Genomic DNA, 25,215 nt, shown 5'->3' with positions numbered 1-25,215 from the left:
AGAATAATGATAATTTTAATTGTATTGAAAATAATGATGATTTTAATAAAACTTGTTTTACTGTATCTAATCATATTGCATGTACAGTGGTCCCCCCGTATTCGCAGGGGATGCGTACCAGACCCCCCGTGAATAGTTAGAACCCACGAATGTTTGGAACCCCTATAAAAATGCTAAAAGCAGCCTATTTTGTTAGTTAAAACTCAAGGAAAACCACTAAAATTTTCATACTTGGTTTTTTTAATAGTTTTATCACAAAAAGTGCATTTTATGATGAAATTGATAAAAAAAACCAGGAATTTGTGGATATTTCTCATAGAAAAATACAGAGAATGCGTGAATTTTCCACGAATAATGCAGGGAAACGTTCCCGAGAGAAATCCGCGAATGTGTGAGTCCGCGAATCCGGAGAACGCGAATACGGGGGCCCACTGTATTATCGTATTACAATATATTTGAACAGCGATGATGAGCCATTTGCATTCTGGTTTTGTTTAGTCTTAAAATAATCAGCTGATTGCATTTTACTGATATCATCACTGTCTTCAGTTGCCGAATGGAACTTAATTCCTTTCGTAAATGATCAAAGCTGGGTTTAACAAAGCCGATTCTATTTGTATCAAGTTTTTCATACACATTGCCTAAAAGGGAAACCGTTGTTTTGTTTACGTTTCATTGCCATTCTCAAACAACTACTAATAATACAATAATGAGATAATTATCATTCATATGACTCAATTGTTCTAAACAGTTACAAACAGCTTTGCGTACTGCCTCACTTGATGTTCGCTACGATTTTGTTACATAAATTCAAGCTTCTGATGAATACGGTGTTCATTCAAAAGAAGTAACTGAAGGCAAAGGGAAATACAAAAAGAGATAAGAAATTTTAAAGTACGTAATTTGTATTTTTCATAGCTAGCAAAACCAAGGTCTTAACAATAGGATAAATCTTCTGTCACCAGCTGGAAACTGGTTAAAAACAATCTACAATTGTAAATGCAAGGAATCTATGGCATCTAATGCGTAGTTAAGGTGGAAGCGAGTCCAGAGTCCAGTGACGCACCAGTCTTTTTTTCCGACCCAGGATGAAACATAAGAGGGGTGGCCAGAGGTGGCCAGTCAATGTTAAGACCTCAGGTTTGTTAGCTATGAAAAACCTAACATTGTTCAGACACTGGGTGTGCACACACTAGGTGTTCCTTCGACACACCGTGCTTGTTTGAAACAGAAGACCACTTAGTGCCAAATAATGGCATTCTTGACACAAAAGGCACTGTGTTAACACATTCGGGACTATCCCAAAACTACAGGATAAAAGTGGAATATGCTCCCGTTCCTTGAGGAGCTTACGAGGAAGTGAAGAAGCATTGTCAGCGAATGGAAATTGCCTTTTCAATGGCCTATACACTGTCTAGGCTATTTCACAGGTGTTTATTATTATTATTTTAATAATTATACGATACCGCATGTTTAAGGGTACAGCATTTGGAGATGCATCACAGTAGGACATGCTTTTGTTACTTCATAATTGGCTCATGCCAGAAACAGATTGTGTTATGTAGTATTCCACGGAACCACCCATGTGTATACAGCAGGAATCCATGAAAACTGAGATTTCATATGAAGTGGTGATCCCAACAGCTTTCCAGCCAAATTTGTTTCTATATTGATTCTCTCACTCAAGTCAAAGACATTTACCAACTTTAACAAAAAGTCTGTTAACAGAATAATGGTCTGACTCGGCCAAACATCAGCTGATTGGGTCAGGTTTTTAGCTAGCAGTTTTGAACTTACAACTACCAGACTGCAACTGGACAGGAGTAACTACCCCATAAAAATGGAAGGCAATGAAGACTCCATTATAAAGTCAGTTTCTTGAGAATCAATCCCCATATATTGTCACACCTATGCATTCTAAGGCAAATAACATAAATTTCAAATACTCACCCTACTTGCTAATTCATCGAAAGAACACTGACCAGAAGTAATCTGCTTGCGGTAGTCTGAAAAGGGAGAAAAAAGTTAACATACAGCTCTGTAATTCAATCAGCAAACATTACAGCAGCCAAAGTTCAATGATCTTTAAACATGGACAGTGAACTCTTTAATTCTGAATAGATTTAGTGAAAATCTTAAAATATTTCTTTGTATTACAGTTTTATGGCGATTTATGGTGACATAACGCACCGTTTAATGGCAGTTTTTGCTTATCAGCACCCCGCCGTAATGGAAAACCCCCCAATAACCAGGGACTGCCTGTATAAAGGATCAAACAACTTAATTTCTTCTTACATAACAATACTAAATTTTGAAGTACTAATTTGTATTTTTCCTAGGTATACAAACTGTACCTTTCATAAATGGAGTATCCCAGCTGTGTACTGAATAAAAATAAAAGCCTACAGGGTAGGCCCTGACCTCTGTTGGACTATCTTAGTCCCTGTAAGGACCAACCTGACCACATGAGTATTGCAAACCTGAGAGGACTGATTCAGAATGAAGAGGGCTGGTCGATTACTGTTTTTATTAAAATAGTTTAACCCAATCACTAAACTGAGCTGATTAATGGCACTCGTAGGGCAGGCCCAAAGGATCAGAAAGAAACAGAGTACGTACTAGGTCTAGGACAGGCTGGGACCAAATGATGAAGGAATGATCATAAAAAAATTTAAAATAAAATCCAAATATATATATACTATATAAAAAAATATATATAGATATATATATTAATTATATAATAATATTATATATATCTATATATATATATATAATATATATATATATATATATAATCTACTATATAATATATAATATATATCTAAAAAAAAAATCACCATAACGTGACTGGAAAATCTTCAAGTAATCAAAAGTCCACAATTATGTAAAATGTGTATTAAAAATACATAAAAACGGGAGCTTTCGTCTACTTGATCAGTAGACCTCATCAGCAGTACGGCTGATGAGGTCTACTGATCAAGTAGACGAAAGCTCCCGTTTTTATGTATTTTTAATACACATTTTACATAATTGTGGACTTTGATACTTGAATATATATATATATATATATATATATATATATATATATATATATATATATATATATATATATATATATATATATATGCTTCTACACTGGAACACAAGTACACATAGCGCCTCAGTGGCATGGTTGGTATGGTCTTTCCTTGGTACTTGGGTGGCCGCAAGTTCGATTCTCGGTCGTTCCATTGAGGGGTCAGAGATGTGTATTTCTGGTGATAGAAGTTCACTCTCAACGTGGTTCGGAAATCACGTAAAGCCATTGGTCCCATTGCTGAATAACCACTGGTTACATGCAACATAAAAACACCATACAAACCAAACAAACAAACAAACACAAGTGCACATAAATACATTTAGTACTCATGTTTCCATATGCACATTAAAAAAAAAAGAAGTACATAATGATGAAAAATGATATTGTCATGATACAATAAAGTTTTATACATACTTACCTGACAGATATATACTTAGCTATAGACTCCGTCGTCCCCGACAGAATTTCAAATTTTGCGGCACACGCTACCGGTAGGTCAGGTGATCTACCGCCCTGCCCTGGGTGGCAGGACTAGGAACCATTCCCGTTTTCTAATCAGAATTCTTCTCTTCCACCTGTCTCCTGCGGGGAGGCTGGGTGGGCCATTAATCGTATATATCTGTCAGGTAAGTATGTATAAAACTTTATTGTATCATGACAATATCATTTATACATTCAACTTCCCTGCCAGATATATACTTAGCTGATTAGCACCCATTGGTGGTGGGTAAGAGACAGCTAACTACTGAAATAGACAGGTAAACAACATATGTTGTAGGTATTAATAAACCTTGGTTCCTACCTTATTAGGCTGAAGACTTCGCGGCTACTGCCTAGGAGTCTGCTTAGCCTCAAGAGCCTCAGCGAGATATTGATCTATGGCTAAGAGTTCTTGTGGGTCTGCCAATGGGATCTTATCCACTTACTCGGCAGAGCCTAAAGGCCTTTGTCATTGGGTGCTATTCCACTAACATGACAATACACCTTGTTCAAGGAGCACAACACCGATCCCGATCACCTGATCCTAACATCCATGTTAGTTCTAAGATTGTAAGGAGTTATCCCCGAACTCCTTACAAACAACCAAAAACTCGAAACATAATTACACGCTCATTTATAACAAAATATACAAAAAAAAAAATTTTGTACCCCCCTACTAGCCATACATACTCTTGATCCCCTACCAGCAATGACACTATGCGCCCGTGCGACATCAGTGAGCTTGCTAATAGAAAACCAAGCACATATCTGACAAGAGGGTTTATGTACGTTAAAATTAAAATATTTTAAGGATCAGTCTTTGCTCCAAGACCCAGAACTGTATCTGCTGATACAAATGGACCTAGAGAGAAGCACTTCTCATAAGTCACTTTCACATCCTTCAGGTAATGAGACGCAAACACTGAATTGCACCTCCAATAAGTAGTCTCAATGATATTTCTAAGAGACATATTCTTTTGGAACGCCAGGGACGTTGCTACTGCCCTCACCTCATGGGTCTTAACCTTTAGAAGACCGAAGGATTCCTCCGAGCAGTTCTTGTGTGCGTCAGTTATTACGCTTCTCACAAAGAAGGCCAAGGCGTTTTTGGACATGAGTCTTTTGGGGTTCTTCACAGCACACCAAAGACCTTGTTGACAACCTCCCATCTGTTTCTTTCTCTCTAAATAAAATTTAAGAGCTCTCACTGGACAGAGAGACCTCTCTGTCTCTCTGCCTACAAGGTTAGATAGACCTTTTACCTCAAAGCTTCTGGGCCAAGGTTTTGATGGGTTCTCGTTTTTTCGCCAGAAACAATGTCTGGAACGAGCACATAAGCAGCATATCCTTTGAATCCCACTGTGGAGTCCAGAGCGTGCAATTCGCTCGTCCTCTTGGCTGTAGCGAGAGACAAACAGGAATAAGCATTTCCTAGTGACGTCGCGGAAGGAAGCCAGATGTAGAGGCTCGAATTTATCTGAGGAAAGGAATTTCAGGACCACGTCTAGATTCCAACTAGGCGTTATAGGAGCTGATGATTTCGAAGTTTCAAAGGAACCTAATCAAAATCATGTAGAGCCTTGTTATCTGCAATTTCTAGCCCTCGATTCCATGATAATACTGAAGACAGCATGCTTCTGTATCCCTTGATTGTTGACACTGAAAGGTGCGATTCCTCTCTCAGAAAGAGGAGGAAATCGGCAATGTTAACTATAGAGGTACTGGAGGAGGACAGCTTCTGATTCTTACACCACCTCCTAAAGACTTCCCACTTCGATTGGTATACTCTTCTCGTCGAGGATCTGCGGGCTCGAGCGATAGCGCCTGCAGCCTTGCGAGAAAAAACCCCTCGCTCTGACAAGTCTTTCGATAGTTGAAAGGCAGTCAGAGCGAGACCGGAGAGGTTGTGATGAAACCTCTCGAAGTGGGGTTGTCTGAGTAGATCTGCTCTGCTTGGAAGAGATCTGGGTAAGTCCACTATCCACTCCAGTTACCTCCATGAACCCATTTCTTGGGCTGGCCAAAATGGGGCTATTACTCGGGTTAACTTCGTGCTCTTTGAAGCTACGAATTTGCCTGAGTACTTCCCCCAGGATCTTGAACGGGGGAAAGGCGTAGGCGTCTAAGCCCGACCAATCCAGGAGAAACGCGTCTATTGCAAAGGCTCTCGGATCTTCCACTAGAGAGCAAAAGATCTCTACTCTTTTGGAGAGGAACGTCGCAAACAGGTCTATGTGAGGTCTCCCCCACAGGGACCAAAGACTTCGGCACACTTCTGCGTGTAGAGTCCACTCTGTGGGAAGGACCTGATTCCTCCTGCTTAGTCCTGTCCGCTCTCACATTCTTATCCCTTGCACAAATCTTGTGAGGAGAGTTATGCCTCTTTCCTCTGTCCCAGGTTAACAGGTCTTTTGTTAACTGATAGAGGGAGAAAGAGTGCGTCCTCCTTGCTTGCGTATGATAAGCCAGAGCCGTGGTGTTGTCCGAGTTTATCTGTATCACCCCGCCTCTGACTATCTCCTCGAAGAATCTTAAGGCTAGGTGTATGGCCACTAGTTCCTTGCAATTGATGTGCCAGGACACCTGTTCCTTTGTCCAGGTGCCTGACACCTCCCTTGCTCCTAGCGTCGCTCCCCATCCCGACTCCGAAGCGTCGGAAATAACACTTGGTCTGGGTTCTGCAGGGCAAGCGACACGCCTTCGTTCTTCTGAAGAGGAAGGATCCACCACTTCAAGTGATCTTTTATCTCTTGTGGAACCGGGAAGGTGTCTGAGAGTTGTCCCGTCTTCCAACTCCACACCCCTTTCAGGAAAAACTGAAGAGGGCGAAGGTGAAGCCTCCCCAGAGAGAAGAACTTTTCTAGCGAGGACAGAGTCCCTAAAAGGCTCAGATAATCCCTCGCTGAACTGCTCTCTCTCTCTAAGAAGTTCAAGATTCTCGACAAACCTCGAGTGATTCTCTCTCGCGAAGGAAATACCCGAAAACCCCGAGAATCCATCTGAATCCCCAGATAGACCAAGTTCTGGCTGGGGATCAGCTGCGACTTCTCGAGGTTCACGAGTAATCCCAGCGATTCTATCATCTTTCTTGTTATTAATAAGTCCTCCAAGCACTGAATCTCCGGCTTGGCCCTGATCAGCCAGTTGTCTAAGTAGAGGGAGGTGTTTATTCCCTCTAGGTGAAGCCATCTCGCTAAATTCGCCGTCAGGTTGGTGAAGACCTGTGGAGCTGTAGACAGGCCGAAACACAGAGCCCTGAATTGAAAAATCTTGTCTCCTATCATAAATCGAAGATATTTCTTTGACAAATGGTGAATGGGAACGTGGAAATATGCATCTTGCAAGTCCAGAGAGACCATCCAATCTCCTGGACAAAGAGCTGACATTACTGAGGCGGACGTTTCCATACGGAACTTCTTTTTCTGAACAAAGCGGTTCAGAGCGCTTACGTCCAGTACTGGTCTCCACCCCCCCGATGCCTTTGGTACTAGAAAAAGGCGATTGTAAAATCCCGGGGAGTGTGGATCCTGCACAAGTTCGATGGCCTCCTTTTCCCACATTTGTTCTACCATTTGAAGGAGAGTCTTTCTCATTACAGGGTCTCTGTACCTCGCTGACAGTTCCCGAGGCGTAGATGTTAGGGGAGGACTGTCCTCGAAGAGGATTACATATCCTTTCTTTAAGACTGAAACTGACCAAGGGTCAGCTCCCCTTTTTGCCCAGACTCCTGCAAAGTTCAGGAGTCTGGCGCCCACTGGTGCTTGAAGGATCATCAAGTCATTTTGTCTTCTTGAAAGGTCTGAAGGAAGACCTTCCTCTCTTATCAGAGCTCTTCTTTCTGGAAGGGGGACAAGCCGCTGCACCTCCACGAAAGGGCTGCTGAGGAGGACGAGAGTCCTTTTCATTCGTAGACACTACAGGACGACTCTTCTTGGATGTTTGTACAAGTAGGTCTTGTGTCGCCTTCTCAGTTAGCGAGCGAGATATATCCTTCACTAGCTGAGAAGGAAACAGATGATCTGACAGAGGGGCGAACAATAATGCTGTCCTCTGGCTCAGAGAAACAGCTTTGGATAACAGGGATCCATAGACTGATCTCTTCTTCAGAAGACCAGCACCAAATAGGGAAGCAACTTCTCCCGAACCGTCTTGTACTGCCTTGTCCATGCAAGACAGGACGCTATGGAGAATCTCTGGGTTCTTAAGAAACTCCGGGTCTTTAGATTTATTAGCCAGGACTCCGAGTGACCAATCCAGAAAATTGAACACCTCTAAAGTGACGAAAAGTCCCTTTAGAAAGTGGTTCAACTCCGAAATGCTCCACGTAGATCTGACCGATCCTAAAGAGTGACGTCTGGAGGCATCCACTAAATTGGCAAAGTCCGCATCTGCCGATGCAGGAAGAGAAAGACCCATAGTCTCTCCTGTCCTGTACCAAATACCTCTCTTTCCATGGAGTTTGGAAGGAGGCATGCAGAATACTGTCTTTCCCAACTCTTTCTTAGTGCCCATCCAAGAATCTAAAGATTGGAGGGCCTTCTTCATGGAAATCGCAGGTTTCATTTTCAGAAAGGCCGAGGATTTCACAGTAGCCGAGCTCGAAAAGAGAGAACGAGGAGAAGGAGGAGCCGCCGGACTAAGATAGTCTCCAAACTCTTGTAGTAACAAGGAGGCTAAGATCTTATAGTTTGAGAGTCCTTCATTTGAAGGAAGCTCGTCATCAGACAAATCGTCCAAACCTCGATCAGACGAAGGAGAAAGCTCTCGTTTGGAGGAAGAGTCTTTCCAAGACCTCCTACGATCTGAAGGAGAGGAGCTTCTGTTTGGAGAAGAGTCATAAATTCCAGAAATGAGTCTATTCGTATCTTGCCTCATGGAAGAACTCCGACTCCTGCCTACTGGCTCTTGACTCTTTACTCCTGACTCCTGCCTCCTGACTCCTGACTCCTGACTCCTGACCCCTGCCTCCTGACTCCTGCCTCTTGACTCCTGACTCCTGCCTCTTGCCTCCTGGCTCCTGCCTCTTGCCTGGGTGACTCCTCACTCCTGGCTCTTGGCTCCTGCCTGCTGGGAGACTCTTCGCTCCTGGTTCTTGGCTCCTGCCTCCTGGGTGACTCCTCACTCCTGGCCGGTGCCAGACGCCTGATTGGCTCACTCCATAAGGTTGACTCCACGTTCTTACTAGAAGCCTCACCTCGAGTAGGAGCATCGATCCTGGCGGCAGGTACCTCCACACGTCTGGAGGACCTTTTGATCGGAAGGGAAGTGTCTTTCCTTCTAGGAGGATCCTTTGAAAGCACTCCTACTAAAGACGATATCTGCTCCTGCATAGAAACCAGAAACCTCTTAGTAACCTCCTCTTTATCCTCTTCGGGAGGAGGAGAAGGAGGAGGGGAGGAGCCCATGGCCTCCACCTCCTGACTCCTTCTAACTCTGGGTGACAGAATGGCTCTTTTTGCCTTCTTAACTCCCGAAGGAGACTCCTCAGGGAAGTTTTCCGGGCTCGAGTCAATAGTCAGAGCCTTCCAGCTCCTCTTCAGTGGTCGAGAGCGATCTGAATCCCTCCAATCACGTCTCGGAGACGAAGATCCCGACGAAGAAAAAACAATTCACGTCAGGACGGCTTTTACAATAGCGATCCCTGGCAGTCTGGGGTGTCACAGAAACCGCCGAAGGGACACCTGATCGGTGGGGATTCTCCACAACCTCCTTTTGGTTTTTGACATTCCTTCTCCTCTGGGCATGTGAGCTTGGAAGAGGTCTAGACCTAGGAGCGTTGCGGAGCCGACCAGATGCCCCCTCCACTACACTGGGGACACTCACATCACTGTCCACTGAAAAATCACTAACCTTACCTTGCAGTGCAGCCATTTTGTTTTCCATTAACTTGAAGGCCGCTTTTAGATCCGCAAGTTCTTTCGCTGAATCTACAGGTTCTGCAATAGGAGAAGGGGCTGAAATGGAAGGAGAAGTGGCAATACTTACCCTTGGGGAAGATCCCAAGCAAGGAATTAGTTCATTAGATCTCGAACTACTTAAACTTCTAGAAGAAGCCTTCCTCACTCTTTCTCTTTCTAACTTTTTCAAATAATTAGTTAGATTCTTCCACTCATTCTCACTCAAATTCTCACATTCCTTGCAAGTATTAGTGAAAGAACATTCATACTCCCTGCAACCCTTGCATACAGTGTGAGGGTCTACCGAAGCTTTCGGCAACCTCACCTTACAGCCTACATTCACACAACGTCTCACAACCATTCCAGCGTCAGACATTTTAAAGAAAAATCCAAAATCAAGTCCACAAAACAATCCACAAAAGCGTATGCCAATCCAACAATCCAGATACGTCACCAAAAGTCAGTCAAGAAGATCAATTGCCGGTGAAAAACGAAAAACCAATCGAGAGGAACCAACAACAATGTTGACGGTCCGGACGACAGAAGAATTCTGATTAGAAAACGGGAATGGTTCCTAGTCCTGCCACCCAGGGCAGGGCGGTAGATCACCTGACCTACCGGTAGCGTGTGCCGCGAAATTTGAAATTCTACCGGGGACGACGGAGTCTATAGCTAAGTATATATCTGGCAGGGAAGTTGAATGTATAAAATCTTAAGTTAAGATTTTTAAAATTCGTATTTTTTAATTCCTTTAATGTCCCAAAGGTTTTTGTATTTTTATTAATTACTTTTTATATTTTATCAATTAAATTACAGCTCCCCATGAATATTAAAACTGGAACAATTGAAAATGTTGAAGATTCTGACAAAATTTCAATGACTGAACTACTTTCAAAACTTGATAACCACTGTTAGTTACATTTTGGACATTCACACAACACACGTTTAACTGTTATCATCACTTTGCATTTTGAGCATTTGGGAGCTGGGTTATGTGGCTGTTTATCAAGTGTCCTTGTGTCAGACGAGTAAGGTCTACTCAGAGATGTGTCAGAATTACTTGCATACAAGTAGGTCTCTTGCTTTCATATGTTGAACTCCATTTTCTAACATCAGGTTTTATTTGTTTAAATTTAATATCATCATGTTCTTCATTCCATATATTTTGGCATTTATTTATAATACCTATTTTAATGTGTTACATAACCAGTAATAAGGATTTTTACATTTGATTTGTCATAGGGGCTGCTTCTTTGGCTGTTTTATCAGCCTTTTCATTTCACTTAATCCCTTTATGGGCTGGGATCCAACATATTTCTATAGTTTTCCCATTATTATACAACTTATGAAGTAGTAACTAAAATGGTTATAGTACAATGCTTTTTTTTTCTAACTTTGAATTGCTTCTATAACACTTCCTGATTTGCTAAAATTGACAAAATTATTGAATGAAGTTTAAACACAATTTTTGAAAGTAAATTGTATTTTTCCTAACTATACAAACCCAAGGTCCTTTACATGAGGAATTACTTTTGGCGTAGCTGGAATTATGGCCATTAAATTCTTGAACAAGGTGGTTAGGCAATAACTACCGTGTGGCAGGCAGGTAGGCCCTCCTGTCCAGATGTAAATACTCCACTTTGCCTTTCGGCCCAGGTTCAGATTGAGGGGTGGCATGAGGTGAGCATAAATGTAAAGGACCTCAGGTTGGTATAGTTAGGAAAAATAAAATTTACTTTCAAAAATTGTGATTTGTTCCTACACAATATACAAACCCTCGGTCCTTTACATGAGGAACACTCACTGATTGGTGGGAGGAATATAAGTGAGGCTCTAGAACTGACTGGAGTTCTGCACACCTGGGCTATTCTTCCTGGTCGTAAGAGCGAGAAGTGCCCTGCCTCTGACAACTTGATCGGAGTATAGGAGCTGCAAGACCAAGAGTCAGACTTCTGGGCCTTCTCGAAATAAGTGAGGAATCGTAACTCATCCAAAAATGGGCAGGGAAGAATGTTTGAGTCGGAGGCATTAATGCAAAGTTCGCATTATTGCCAGTCTCCTTCCTCCGCTTGCTAGAGGAAGGAGTGGGATTGCTTCTATGATTCTGATAAGAAACATAGAAAGGAATCTCTATGAGTAAGCTTACCGCATCAATCGTCCGACCAGCCAGCGTAAGTTCGAATCCTATCCTCAACCGGAAGGAAGAGGAGTGGAAGGACGAGGTGGGGAAGGTGGAGAGGCCAGTCACTCTCGCATCCTTCTTACCTTTGAACTGCACACCATAGGTGAGATGCAACTTGTCCTCTTGAAGGAGCCAGGTAAGCAAACACAACCTGCAAGCATCCACCACCGGTCCATGGAAAGGAGGTTCCAAGGACCTGTGGGCAGGCCCGAAGGAAGAAAGATACGTATAAATATAGTCGCAAAGAAACCTCATCTACCTTCCTGTCCGACATATTCTTCGGAGTGATGAAATGTACCCATCCACTGGACTATCCAACTGCAGAGAAGTCTCTCATGGTCTCATAAGACTCGGAGAAGACATACCATCTGACACTTCTGCAATGGTAGTCCGCAGAGGATAAAGACACCGACACTCCATGATGGGTGTCAATCCTTTATGGGTACAGCAACACACCAACAGGACAAAGTAATGACTGATCTGGATCAACCAATACAAAGTCCACAGCATAGCTCATGACGGACTCGGACTCTTCAACAGATGCCGACGGACTGTGCTCGGTGAGCTGTCTATGCATCTGAGACTTAGTGACAACATAACACCCACTTTTTGAAGGGTTATGCCGATAACAACCTTACAAGTCATCTATTTTGTTCGCCACCAAAGTTGGGAGACAAGATGATTATCTCAAAGCATGTGCACATCAGATGATAGTCAATTGCCTTCTAGAGACCAAGGTCCCTGTGATGGCAAGACAAGTTTCTCATCAGTAGTTGAATCTCAACTAAGGAGAAACAATACTATATTACTAGTGAACGACTAAGGTAAATGTGGACCTATGTCTTCACAGCTGAATCGAGAGAAGTAAACTCTCAAGATTCTAATCATAGAAAAAGTCCCGTCGATGACACCAACCAGTGAAGACGGCTTTAATCCATTGTTTTACAGAGGACTGACAAAGTTAAACGGCTTTTTCATTGCTGTTCGGTGAGAAAGTTGGAGTTTGCAATGAAAGCGGAGTATCTTTCAGTAATGAAAACACAGGGTTTGTACTGCCTGAAGAACCACATCTTGTGGGTTGGATCAGGGAGGACATTTCTATTTACTTGGAAGCAGAGCTGGCAGGGCAGGGAACGGGCGAAGTCTTCCGTTATTCATTTACAATTCAGGGTGAACAAAGAATAATTGCATACCTTATGAATTATGAAATGTATATTAGAAGACAAACTCAGATTGTCTGAAGAAAATATCATTCTGTGTCATTGCAGCGGCAGGTGCGATGAAGCGGAAGACTAGGCTACAGACTTCTGTTACCGTGAGGTAAACAGAAAGATGATAACAAGTCTAATGAGATATATGTCTGAAAATTACCGCAATGGCAAAATGCGATGCAGGAGAGATGGGCATACACGTATGCAAAAATTCCAGCCAACCAGAGACCTAAGTCTGTGATTGCTGGGCAGAGATTCGAATCTGTAGTCAATCCTCGACAGAGGAGAAACAATACCAAACCGAAATATCTCGGAGAGCAACTTGCAACCAGTACTGACTGAGGCAGCGCTATACACCACTAGCTCTCGCTAAACCTGTCATCCTGAGTTGCCAGGTATTCCATTCTATGAAGGAATGCGTTAGGCTAGAACCATCGAGCGCAAAAAAGATATGCTCAAGCATTTGCATTTTACCCGAAATGGGAGGGAAGAAAACCCACCTATTCGGTGAATGCAAATGCTGAGGTGCTGTTGGTAAACAATAACACTAGTTATCTCAATTCAAAACCGGTAACTCTTGGGAGGCCCGAAAGGCCGTCCCGAGTTGTAAGTCAATTAAGAGAAGATATTATTCGTCTCGGTCACATACAGGAGAGTTAACTTACAGTTATGTCCCTACTACTCGGACAATTCAACTGATAACAGTAGCATGGCAAGAGAGAAATATACGTAGTATATTTGCAGGTTCCTGTACATCGCACTCCAGCCTAATCTTCTTCATTCGAGGAACAAGAAAAAGGACTGGAAGCAGACCTCCTTCATTCTCTAATGAAGAGAGCGAAGGTGAAGTTTTCCCGAAGGGAGACTTCTACCGTGATAACAGGATACCGAAGACGACTAGTCAAGCCAAACTGGATGTTCCCAAAATAGTAGCACTGGAGAGGCATTCAAACCTTTCGGTGCTATCCATCCTGAATGGACTGACGTATGTTCGATAAGTTCCTAGGATTATACCAAAACCATAGTATCTCGGGTTAGAATTTCGAGGAGTTGACTCCACCGAATTCCTCTTATTTCCTTGTTCATTCTGGTATAACCAGGAAGTAAAGGGAAAAAAAGAGGAGGATCAACTGTTATTGCCCTCTCTTCTCTGTATCTCGGGGTTGACCGCGTACTGAGGTGATGGACTGTCAGGTCCATCCAGGCCGAGCTCCTCCTGAGACACACTTCCTTCAGCAGGAAGAACCTCGCCAGCACATCCACGAGCAATATCATCGGGAATACCAGTTACCCGAGTGTTTGGAAACCTCAGAAAACCAAATCACCCTGCAAACACTAGTAATTCCAAGGAATTTAATGGCTTAGCGACACTCCCGGGAATGTCTGTCTCGACAGTGTTTGGAAATTACAGGAAAACCAACACACACTGAAAATGCCAGAAATTCCCGGATATTGTAGTAACAATTATCAAGAATTTTTGTCTCGCCCAAGTGTTTGCAGATCGTATAAGACCAAAACACTCGGAGAGTGCTATAAATTCCAAAGAATTTTAAGCGCTCTGCGAACCCACCCACCCCCCCCACAAAAAAAAAAATGACAATTTGTCTAAAATTGCATTTTTCCTAACTATACAAAACCTGAGGTCTTTACAATAGGAAGGTACTAGCGGCAGCTGGATAGGTCGTAAGCTTTCGAACAAGGGGTTCGGTAGTTAACTGCTTGTCCGACAGGCGCGCGCGCGCGACTGGGAGGTAAACAAATCACTTTTGCTTTTGGCCCAAGCAAAAACTGCAGAGTGAGGGGTGGCATGAGGTGGGGCTATGTGTAAAAGGACCTCAGGTTTGTATAGTTAGGAAAAATGAAGTTTTTATTGTAAAACTAATATTGTAATACCTACCTGAACACCTGAACTAGCCCTGGTCACTTACCAGCCCGAACCATCATTTATTAAAAATTTACCAAATCTTTGGTTAAAATAAACGATCAGTGTTGCCAATCTCCTGGCAAACAAAACCCTCGTTACCTAGTTACCGCCCACCGCTAGTAGCCCTGCCTCACGGGCCGGTCACACCTGCCCTCTCACGTCAATCATAACTCAATAACTCTGTATGAGAGGGGAGGAGGGTGGGAATCATTCAGGTGTTCAGGTAGGTATTACAATATTAGTTTTACAATAAAAACTTCATATTGCAATACACCCCCTGAACACCTGAACTAGCCCGATTAACAACATTAATTTGGAGGTGGGGAATCAAATCTGCCCGGCCCTTCACTGTACTAGTTGTCAGTCAACTATAATTGAGTACGCGAGTCAGTCTCAAGTTCATTGTCACTCGTCCAAGCTAATCTCCCATGTGTGGCCTTCTAGGCCTGTCATATGTGGAGGGAAAAACTCCCTGCACACCTCTTACTCTAAGGTCAAAACTCATTGAGTGCGGAAGGGATACAAACCTGTTTCCTCTCAGCTGGCTATGTGCCTCACCTGAGTAGAGGAAAAACTGAAGACCTCCCATGTGGCTCTCGGCCTCTCATGTATGGAGGGAATCTGAAGACCTCCCATGTGGCTCTCGGCCTCTCATGTATGGAGGGAATCTGAAGACTCCCATGTGGCTCTCGGCCTCTCATGTATGGAGGTTAACTGAAGACCTCCCATGTGGCCTTAGGCTCATGTACGGAGGAGACAACCATGTCCATCGGTGCGTCTGCGACGGTGTCGTCGATCGTAGTGATGCCTCTTGTAGTGTTGTACCTGCCTGTCTGTACTCTGCCTGGTTGGCACTTGAAAGAATACCCTCACCCTCAGATAGACCTAGACATGTTCTTTCCTATCTGTCCTAATACTTAAAATCTCTTGTGATATATCATATCATGAATACCTTATACATATTCCATAATAGTCGCTCACTACTCTAATCCTAACTCAGCACAGCAAGATTGTTGGGTTTTAAAAATAGAATTTTGGCCAAAGGCCGAGTATTGGGACCTATGAGGTCAGTCAGCGCTGAAGGGAAATTGAAAAAGTTTGAAAAGGTGTGTGAAAGGAAGAAAAACCTCTGTTGCACAATGAGTCCAGTGTTAGGAGAGCGTGGAAAATAGGATGAGAGAATATGAAATCAGAAAAGTGAGAGAGGGGGGGGGGGGAGGGAGAGAGAGAGAGAGAGAAACACAATCGTCTAGGATAGAGAGAGAAGAGAAAACACAATCGTCTAGGATAAAAGAGAAAAAATATAAAATCAGGGAAAAGAGAGAGAGATAAAATCAGGGAAGAGAGAGAGAGAGAGAGAGAGAGAGAGAGATTACGATCGTCCAATATCTCCATCTCCGCAAATTGCAGCAAGTTAAAAGGGTATTATCTTAACGATAATACTCGTATAACTCCGTACAGCTATGAACAACTGAACGAGAACTTGTTGCTAATGCGATCGATTCTATAACAACATCACTTTATTGTATTGATCAGCGTGTGACAGCAATCGAATCCGATAGCAACATCCGTTATTGTATCATCCGCGTGGGACGGTAATTACTGTATTCATGTTATAAATGCAGCTGAAGCTAATAAGGCAAAATTAACGTTCATCAGCAACCTGGACAGAAGTCCCGAGCTTTTGTATGATTCCAACGCAGCCGTGGTAAAAGAAACTAATAGCATGAAAGAGCTCATTACTGTTGTTTTCACACAGACCAAGGATTAATAACATATATAAAGTGTAAGGTTCGTAATACCTATGAAAATGAGTGAACCAAAAACGAACGGAATCCTAAATTTAACGCCATCTAACCCGAGGGAAAAAATAAAAACTAGTTTCCAAAGAGACGTATCAGTCAAATTTTTGGTCTTAAATTACATCGTAAGACGAACAGTATGACTTCGTTACATAAGTTAAAGTATCCAGATATTCATTAATATGCTAACTAAGGACAAAAACATTAGCCGAGACCAAGTGATATGGTTGAATAAATTGAAGCCAAGGAGAACCAAAAAAAAATAGACTAGCCGGCATCGTTGTCTGTCTAAACCACACCTCCTTACAATAGTGCTGTTTGACGACAAGCTAGTGTAATTCTAATTTAATTTAAAAGTAATAAAAATAATATTTTAAAAGGTAATTAAATTAACTTTATTAGGCCTAATATTAATTTCAGTTGTCATTGTAATTTTGATAATACGACTGGTAATACTTTGTAACTGTAATTGCATAAGCTCAATGTAAATACTGACGGCCAATAGTCTGTTAGACGTATGAAGACGTCATACATACAATTCCTTATCTGACATCTGATTATATGCTCCAAGATAGATACCTCATTGACTATATTAAATGTCAACATAGTTGAAGACACGTATCCTTTAAGACGTTTGTACAAACTTGGCATAAGTGAGAGTGTTGTTACGTTAGTCATTTTAGTCAATCAGGAGAGAATGAGATGGATACGGCGACGCAAACCCGTATTCGTCATCCGCTGATTCCAGCGTGAATGACTGCCGAGTTTAGTGATACTACGCCAATATGATGATACACATAATACAATTATAATGCTTTAGTCGGACAGAATCCGATCTTCATTCTGTTCGATTACATTCATATTAATTATCCTCAGATCGGATTCTCGTTCGTTTTCATTACACCTGTATTGAATTATCCGAAGTCAAGAATGCCTTAAGCCTACAGCGTTAGCCAAATATATAAAAATAACTACCGATATGTTTGTACATCGAATACTTTAGGTTATTTTTTTTTAGGCTAGGCTACTGAATATGCATACGAATACATCATCGGTGGAAACCAAACTAGGCTAACCGTAGTTAATTTTATTCGATTTCTCTTCATACTGAATATCGTAAGTCAATCTGCATTGAAGGAGAATTAGTCGATATTAACAATTATCGTATCGTATACGTAGAGGAAAGTAACCTTAAAGACGAAGGAGCATATCTGAAAGACCAACCTGGCCTAAAAGCTTCTGATGCCAAGGAACTCGAAAGCAGGAAAAGCCTAAAGATGCTCTAAGGACACTGTGCCTCTAAAACTACTACTTTTAATAGGAAAACCGACCCGAAGAAGCCTGCACTTCTCTTCCTAAACTAAACACTATGTTTATGTTTAGTTTTTATCATCCTGAGAACTTACACATCGAGGGAAGGGGAATCTGCTGCCAACACTGCCTGCTCCGCGCCAGGGGGGACGGCGGATCCTGCCCTCTGGGCTTGCGGATCCCCATAACCCCCAGCACCGGTTAGGGCTGATTCTGGAACAGGCAGGGGAGCTGGAAAAGAACGATTAGTAATTTCAGTATCCCTATTGCTCGATCTATCCTGACATAATCTTAACAAAATCGGTAACAGAGATGTCATCGAGGGAAGGGGAATCTGCTGCCAACACTGCCTGCTCCGCGCCAGGGGGGACGGCGGATCCTGCCCTCTGGGCTTGCGGATCCCCATAACCCCCAGCACCGGTTAGGGCTGATTCTGGAACAGGCAGGGAGCTGGAAAAGAACGATTAGTAATTTTAGTATCCCTATTGCTCGATCTATCCTCACATAATCTTGACATAAAATCGGTAACAGAGATGTCATACTCGATGTCAGCGTACTCTCAAGTCTCTTAAAGAGCACTGTCTCTAAGTCTTTATCTTGATCTACGTTAGTCTCTTTCTGCCTACAGTTACTTCTTAATACGAGACCTTTCCTATGTTTGAAATACCCAAACATCTGGTCCAAAGACCACTCCTGACATTCCAAACATCTGGTCTTTACATTATATTGGACAGGCCTACAATTTACGCATAAGGAATGACTATCGTGTCATAGGGTACTCATCCTTTTCTTGCATTGTTGGCAAAGACGATACGTTGTTGTACTTCCGCTCGTCGTTTTCTGTGATGTCGTGGCCGAGGATGCAGTAGTCGTCGTAGCCTGTCTGTTTCTTCCTTTGCAGAACAATGTCTAATGACAAGGTATTAAGAGCAATCCAACCGTAATCCAAAGGGATGCGTAATTCGTCACCAAAATCAATCAAATCAAAGGTGCAAATGAAGGCCGGGCAAGACCAAAAAGGAGTTCGCTGTGGATACATCTGTACTCCACCGCGAACGATAAGTGATTGACGTGAGAGGGCAGGTGTGACCGGCCCGTGAGGCAGGGCTACTAGCGGTGGGCTGGTAACTAGGTAACGAGGGTGTTTGCCAGGAGATTGGCAACACTGATCGTTTATTTTAACCAAAGATTGGTAAATTTTTAATAAATGATGGTTCGGGCTGGTAAGTGACCAGGGCTAGTTCAGGTGTTCAGGGGGTGTATTGCAATATGCAATTTTAGACAAATTGTCATTTGTTCCGACACGGCATACAAACCTTCGGTCCTTTTACAATAGGAAGACTCACTTCTTGGTGGGAGGAATCTGAGTCTTTTGTGAACAGACTGGTGTTCGCCCAACCTTGGAAGCCTCCCTGGTCGTAAGAGCGAGGGAGGGATCCAAGCCTCTGTCCGATTGATCGGGGTGTGCACCGCAGGATCAATGGTCAGACCTCTGGACCGAGTACTAAGAGAGAGGCAAGCGTATCTCTTCGTACCAGCAATGTAAGAACTTGTTCCTGTACAGGAGCAAATATAAAGTCATGGGTTTGACTCTTGTAGGCATCCACTTCCCCCCCTTGTAGAAGGAAGTGGTGGATATTCTGCTCCTATCCCTAGTGAAAGGGATAGGATGGGGCTCTGTCATATAGCTCACTGCATCTCGTCCTCATTCCAGCGTAGTGACCGACGCCGTGCCCTCTGCCCACAGGTAGAGGAGGAGGAAAAGATGGGAAGAGAGAGCCAGTCACTCACTCACTCACACATCCATCCACACAGTCACACCAGGACTCGATGCTGTTTCAGCCTGCGAGGGTCTGGGTTAGCTACACAACTTGTTGAGCAAGCCACCACGGGTCCCAAGGAAAAGGTATCACCAAGGACCTGTGGGCAATATCCGAAGGTAGAAGGACGTAAATAAAGGTAGTCTGGTTAGACCAGACCCCTGCCTTCAGGACCTGCGCCACGGAGAAGTTCTTACGAAACGCCAACGAGGGGCCAATACTTCTGACTTCGTGAGCTCTCGGACGGGACGTACGGATGTCGTCACTACCATCAGCCTTCATAAACGCCCTCCTGATGACCTCACGCAGCCAGAATGAAAGAGTGTTCTTGGATACTTCTTTCTTGGTGACCCCGGTGCTAACGAAGAGGCGTCGACACTCAGGCCTGAGGTGTCGAGTTCTCTTCAGATAGCGCCGTAGCGCCCTCACAGGACAAAGCAGCATCTCATCCGCATCATTATCGGTGAAGTCCAATAGGGAGGGAATCGTGAATGACTCGAACCTGTCGTCAGGGATCGACGGTTTCTGAGTCTTCGCAACGAAGTTCGGGACGAAATCGAGCGTCACGGATCCCCATCCCCCTGGAGTGTCGTACATCATAGGAAAGACCAATGAAGTTCCCCTACTCTCTTCGCCGATGCCAGGGCCAGCAAGAAGAGGGTCTTGAGGGTCAGATCCCTGTCTGACGACTCTCGGAGTGGCTCGAACGGCGTTCGAGTCAGACTCCTAAGGACGAGAGTCAAATCCCACGCAGGGGGCCTGAGTTCCCTGGGTGGGCAAGACCTTTCGAAGCTCCTCATAAGCAAGGAGATCTCGAACGAGTTCGAGATGTCCAATCCCCTCAGTTTCCAGACGAGTGCCAAGGCGGCTCTGTATCCTTTGACTGTGGGGACTGAGAGGAGCTTCTCTCGGCGAAGAAAAACGAGGAAATCCGCTACCTGCTGAAGAGTGGCTCTGAGAGGAGATAGACCCCGTCTACGACACCAACCACAGAAGACGGCCCACTTCCCCTGGTGTGGTACACAGCTGCAGAGGACTGACGGACGTTTCCAGCCATCTCTGTTGCTGCGCTACGAGAAAAGCCTCTCGTTCGCAAGAGATGGTGGATAACAGCCAGCCGTGAAGACGTAGGGACTGGACTGCTCGGTGGTACCCGCTCGACGTGTGGCTGGGCGAGAAGGTTGTGCCAGGGGGGAATCTCTCTCGGTTCTCTGCGAGAAGAGCCAGCAGGTCCGGATACCAAATGGCCTGTGGCCATTTGGGAGCCACCAGGATCATCCTGAGATTCGGGGTGACCAGTGCTCGACTGATCACCTTGCGAATCAGGCTGAACGGGGGAAAGGCATAGACGAAGAGGTTGTCCCACGGGTGTTGAAGAGCGTCCTCTGCAGCTGCCCATGGGTCCGGCACGGCCGAGAAGAACACCTGGAGCTTCCTGTTGTGCCGGGTGGCGAACAGATCCACGACTGGTCGCCCCCACAGGTCGAAGAGCCTTTCCGCCACGTCCTGGTGTAGAGACCATTATCGGTCCTATCACCTGATCCCGACGGCTGAGCGTGTCTGCTACTACATTCCTCTTCCCTCCCGGAATGTAGCGTGCCGACAGCTCTATTGAGTGTGCCTCGGCCCACTCGTGCACCTGCCGAGTCAACTGGTACAACGGGAGAGACACTAGGCCCCCTGTTTGTTGACCGTAGGCCACCCACCGTGGTGTTGTCGCACATCAACACCACTGAGTGTCCATCAAGCGGTCCTGGAACTCTTGGAGAGCGAGGAACGCTGCCTTGAGTTCCAGTACATTGATGTGAAGGTGCTTGTCGTTCTCGTCCCACACTCCTGAAGTCAGCAACTCCTCCAGGTGTGCGCCCCATCCCTCGGTCGATGCGTCTGAGGAACAGCTGCATGTCCGGGGGGGGAGTGCGCAGAGGCACTCCTCTTAAGAGGTTCCTGTCGTCCAGCCACCGCAGGCTAGGTCCTGCCTCACCTCCTGTGTCAGTGACACTGGAAAGCTTGGGGGATCCGTCGCCTGTGACCAACTCTCCTTTAGTCTCCACTGAAGAGACCGCAGGTGAAGACGCCCGTGAGGGACTAACTTCTCGGAGTGACGACAGGTGTCCGATCACGACTTGCCATCGCTGAGCTACCTGTTCCTGCCGAGACAGGAACTGGTTGGCTGCCTCCCTGAATCTGCTGATCCGCGAGTCTGCGGGGAAGACTCGCCCTGCTACCGTGTCGATCAGCATACCCAGGTACTTCATCCTCTGCTTGGGCTCGAGATCGGACTTTTCGAAGTTCACAACGATCCCCAGATCGCGACAGAACTCGAGCAGTCGATCCCTGTCCTGTAGCAACTGCGAGCGGGAGCTCGCCAGGACTAACCAATCGTCGAGGATACCGCATCAGAACGTATTCCCGTGCGAATGGGCCCAAGCAGACACCAGAGTGAACACTCGCGTGAACACCTGTGGGGCGGTTGATAGACCGAAGCAAAGTGCCCTGAACTGGTACACCGTCCCGTCGAGGATGAAGCGGAGGTACTTTCTGGAGGACTGATGAATGGGTATTTGGAAATACGCATCCTTCAAGTCCACTGAAAGCATGAAATCGTTCTCCCTGATGGAGTCGAGCACTGAGCGTGCCGTCTCCATCGTGAACCGGGTCTGGCGAACAAACCGGTTCAGGGGAGAGAGATCTATCACCGGGCGCCAGCCTCCCGTAGACTTTTCCACCAGGAAGAGTCGACTGTAAAAGCCCGGTGACTGATCCGTGACGATTTCTACAGCTCTCTTGCTCAGCATGGTCTTGATCTCCTGTCTCAATGCTACGTCCTTCGATGACCCTGGAACGTACGACTGCTGTTGGACCGGGTTGGAGGTGAGGGGTGGCCGAGATTCGAAGGGTAATAGATATCCCTCCCGAAGGACATCTACAATCCAGGTCTCGGCGCCGTAGCGCTGCCAAGTTGCCCAATGGCTGGCCAGGCACCCCCCCACTTCCGGCAGCAGGTGAGGGGGAACGCCGTCCCTAGCGTTTCCCCCTTTCTTCGACTTCTTCCCAGAGCCTCCACGGGAGGAGGAGGGCTGGGAGGAGGGCTGGTTACGGCTCCCCTTGCTAGAAGTCGAAGAAGACAGAGTCTTTCCCCGGGGCTTCGACGCAGCTACCGTCTTAGCCACCGAGGAAGCGCTAGCCGAGCTCTTAGACTTGGCCGCAGTCCGAGGCTGCCCAGAAGCCTTCGAGACTGCCTGGTGAACCAGACGGTCACTGTCGTCAGTGCGCCGTCTGTCCACCGCAGCGTCCACCATCTCTCCTGGGAAGAGACGTGGAACTCCGTAAAGGTCCGTTGCGAAGTCCCAACGCCGCCTCACGCCCGGCCGCCCTGGAAACCCGAGTAAGGACAGCGTCCCTTCGTCGGAGAACCAGGTTGGCCCACAGGTTCACCGTCTGGTGGGCAAGGAAGGAGATGGCTCTTCCTCCAGACTGGCAAAAGTCTCCTGAAGGCCGAGTCATCTTCGGGAGAATTCCCCCGGAGTTGGCTGCGACCTTAGATACTGTGAGGGACCACAGATCTAGCCAGGAGACGGCCTGGAAAGCTGCCATGGCGGTAGATTCCAGGACCGAGTGCCTCTTGCTGCGAGAACCACAGGTTCTCGGACAGGAGCTGCTGCAAGAGACACACCCGGAGTCAGCCTGGCTAACTCCGGGTTCACCTGTTTGGGCGGCATCGGGTCTTCAGATGGCACGTAAAAACGCCGCTGTCGCAGCAGAGGAGGTGGAAGCAGCTTGCTCGACCTGCCAGACTTGAGCGAACCGTCTTGTCCGGAGACAAGCGATTCAACTGGTCAGCACTGAGTCCGCAAGCTCAGAACGCGGCAAACCCACCGTCGGTCTGGGTTCCCTCTTCGGGCCCCAGAACGACTCGAGCCGGGACGTGGGCTCGGATGGTGGGAGCGGCGATCCTTCCCCGAGGTCGTTGTGCTGACGAATCAGCGCAATAACCTCGGCAAAGTTCCTCTGGATCTCAGGAGTGACTGCGTCCTGCGGAGTCGGACCGTCCAGTCCCTCAAACAGGAGCATCTCCCGAGACCCTCCTCCCTCAAGGGGAGGAACAGCGACAGACCCCTCTCGGTCTCCTCCAACCACCTGTGCGTACGACCTGGCTGGTCCGAGAACCGTGCCTGGTACGTTACGAAACGACGTGGGGGGTGGGATCCTTGAGGGGCGCACCCCTCACGATCACTCCTCAATACCTCGCCCCTCCCGGTGTAACCGAGGAGGTTGAAGGTATGGGAGAGGCAGACCTGACGCTCCCTCCCTCGCTCGCTGGCAGAACCAGCGTGGGCATTGGAAGGACTGCATGGCGATCGCCAACCCGCCGGTGGCGATCGAGCTGCAGACCTAGTCGAGCCGTCACGCTGTGGAGAACGGCTGGACCGAGAACAGCGGCCCCGGTCTCGTGTGTCAAGGGGACAGCTGGGATGCTTGGTCCGCCGTACCCGATCGCTCTCTGTGAGAGTGACGGTCAGGCGACCGGCGAGCTCCACTGTCACGGTGAGATCGGTGCGTATCCTCACGGTGCGTCAGTTCGCTGGTACCAGCCGTGGCTGGTGCCGGCGAACGGGGGGACCTCTTCCCAGCCTCAGCCCGGCGTGGACGGTCATGGACCGTCACGTCCGCGGGTAGGCCAGCTGCTCGCCGCGAGAGCGAGAGCTGGTCTGGTGAGAGTCGCGTGAGGCGGCTGCTCACCAGTCTTCCGCTCCGTGCCGTGAACCTGACGCTGAGCGGACTCAGAGGTCTGGTTCTTGGCTGTACGGCCGCTGTTAGGCGACCGTACACTCGGTAACCGGGGACCTAGCGCCGAACGAGAGGCCGAGACGGACCCTGCTGCTGTGGCCGAACCACTGACAGCAGGTGAGGAAGTGCCGGTGTTAGCCGGCACTCCTCTGGCCCTCCCCGTAGTCTTCTTCCTTGCGGAAGAAGAGACGGGTCCTGCCCCCGAAGGAGCAGGGTGACCAGCGGAAGAACCCCCCGTCTCACCAGAGCGAGACGGGCCCTTAGAAGTTCCCGAAGGAGACTTCTTAGGGGGGGGGGGAGGCGACCTTCTTCTTCTTCGGCGGGGGAGCCTTAGAAGAAGAAGGGGAAGAGGCGGCAGACGACGACGACGACGAAGAAGACGATGAAGACGACGACGACACCTTTCCTCCTCTTCTTCTTCTTCTTCGTCAACCTCCTCAGGACCGACCGTTCAGATCTGTCCATCCAGAGCGGAGCCGGGGCTGCTGTTGCCGAAGCAACAGGGCCCGGACGCACCTGTCCGAACAGATCAGCATCGGGAGCAGCGGCGCCAGGAACAGGAACAACGTCAGCAGGTGCAGGCATCACAGGAACGGCAGAAGAGACAGCAGGAGCAGGTACAGGAACGGCAGCAGTGGTCAACGTCACGTCCGTGGACAGCAGCTGGGCAGGTACGGCAGACTGTGTAGGCGGTCCAGATGGGCGGACCAGCGGCACA

The 25,215-nt window shown here is 46.5% G+C and overlaps 1 protein-coding gene across 1 annotated transcript in view; it reads right to left on the bottom strand.

Moving 5' to 3' along the window:
• LOC135212922 (putative peptidyl-prolyl cis-trans isomerase dodo) overlaps positions 1-25,215 on the bottom strand; it is a 50,043-nt gene that overhangs the window by 2,590 nt on the left and 22,238 nt on the right. Inside the window, exon 3 of the mRNA XM_064246663.1 lies at positions 1,951-2,006. Coding sequence (XP_064102733.1) covers positions 1,951-2,006 — 56 coding nt within the window. The remainder of the gene's footprint in view (positions 1-1,950; positions 2,007-25,215) is intronic.

The sequence above is a fragment of the Macrobrachium nipponense genome, chromosome 42, assembly GCF_015104395.2.
Source record: "Macrobrachium nipponense isolate FS-2020 chromosome 42, ASM1510439v2, whole genome shotgun sequence".
Lineage (NCBI taxonomy): Eukaryota > Metazoa > Arthropoda > Malacostraca > Decapoda > Palaemonidae > Macrobrachium > Macrobrachium nipponense.
The sequence above is the reverse complement of the archived record's forward strand: the minus strand, read 5'-3'. Positions and strand labels throughout refer to the sequence as shown.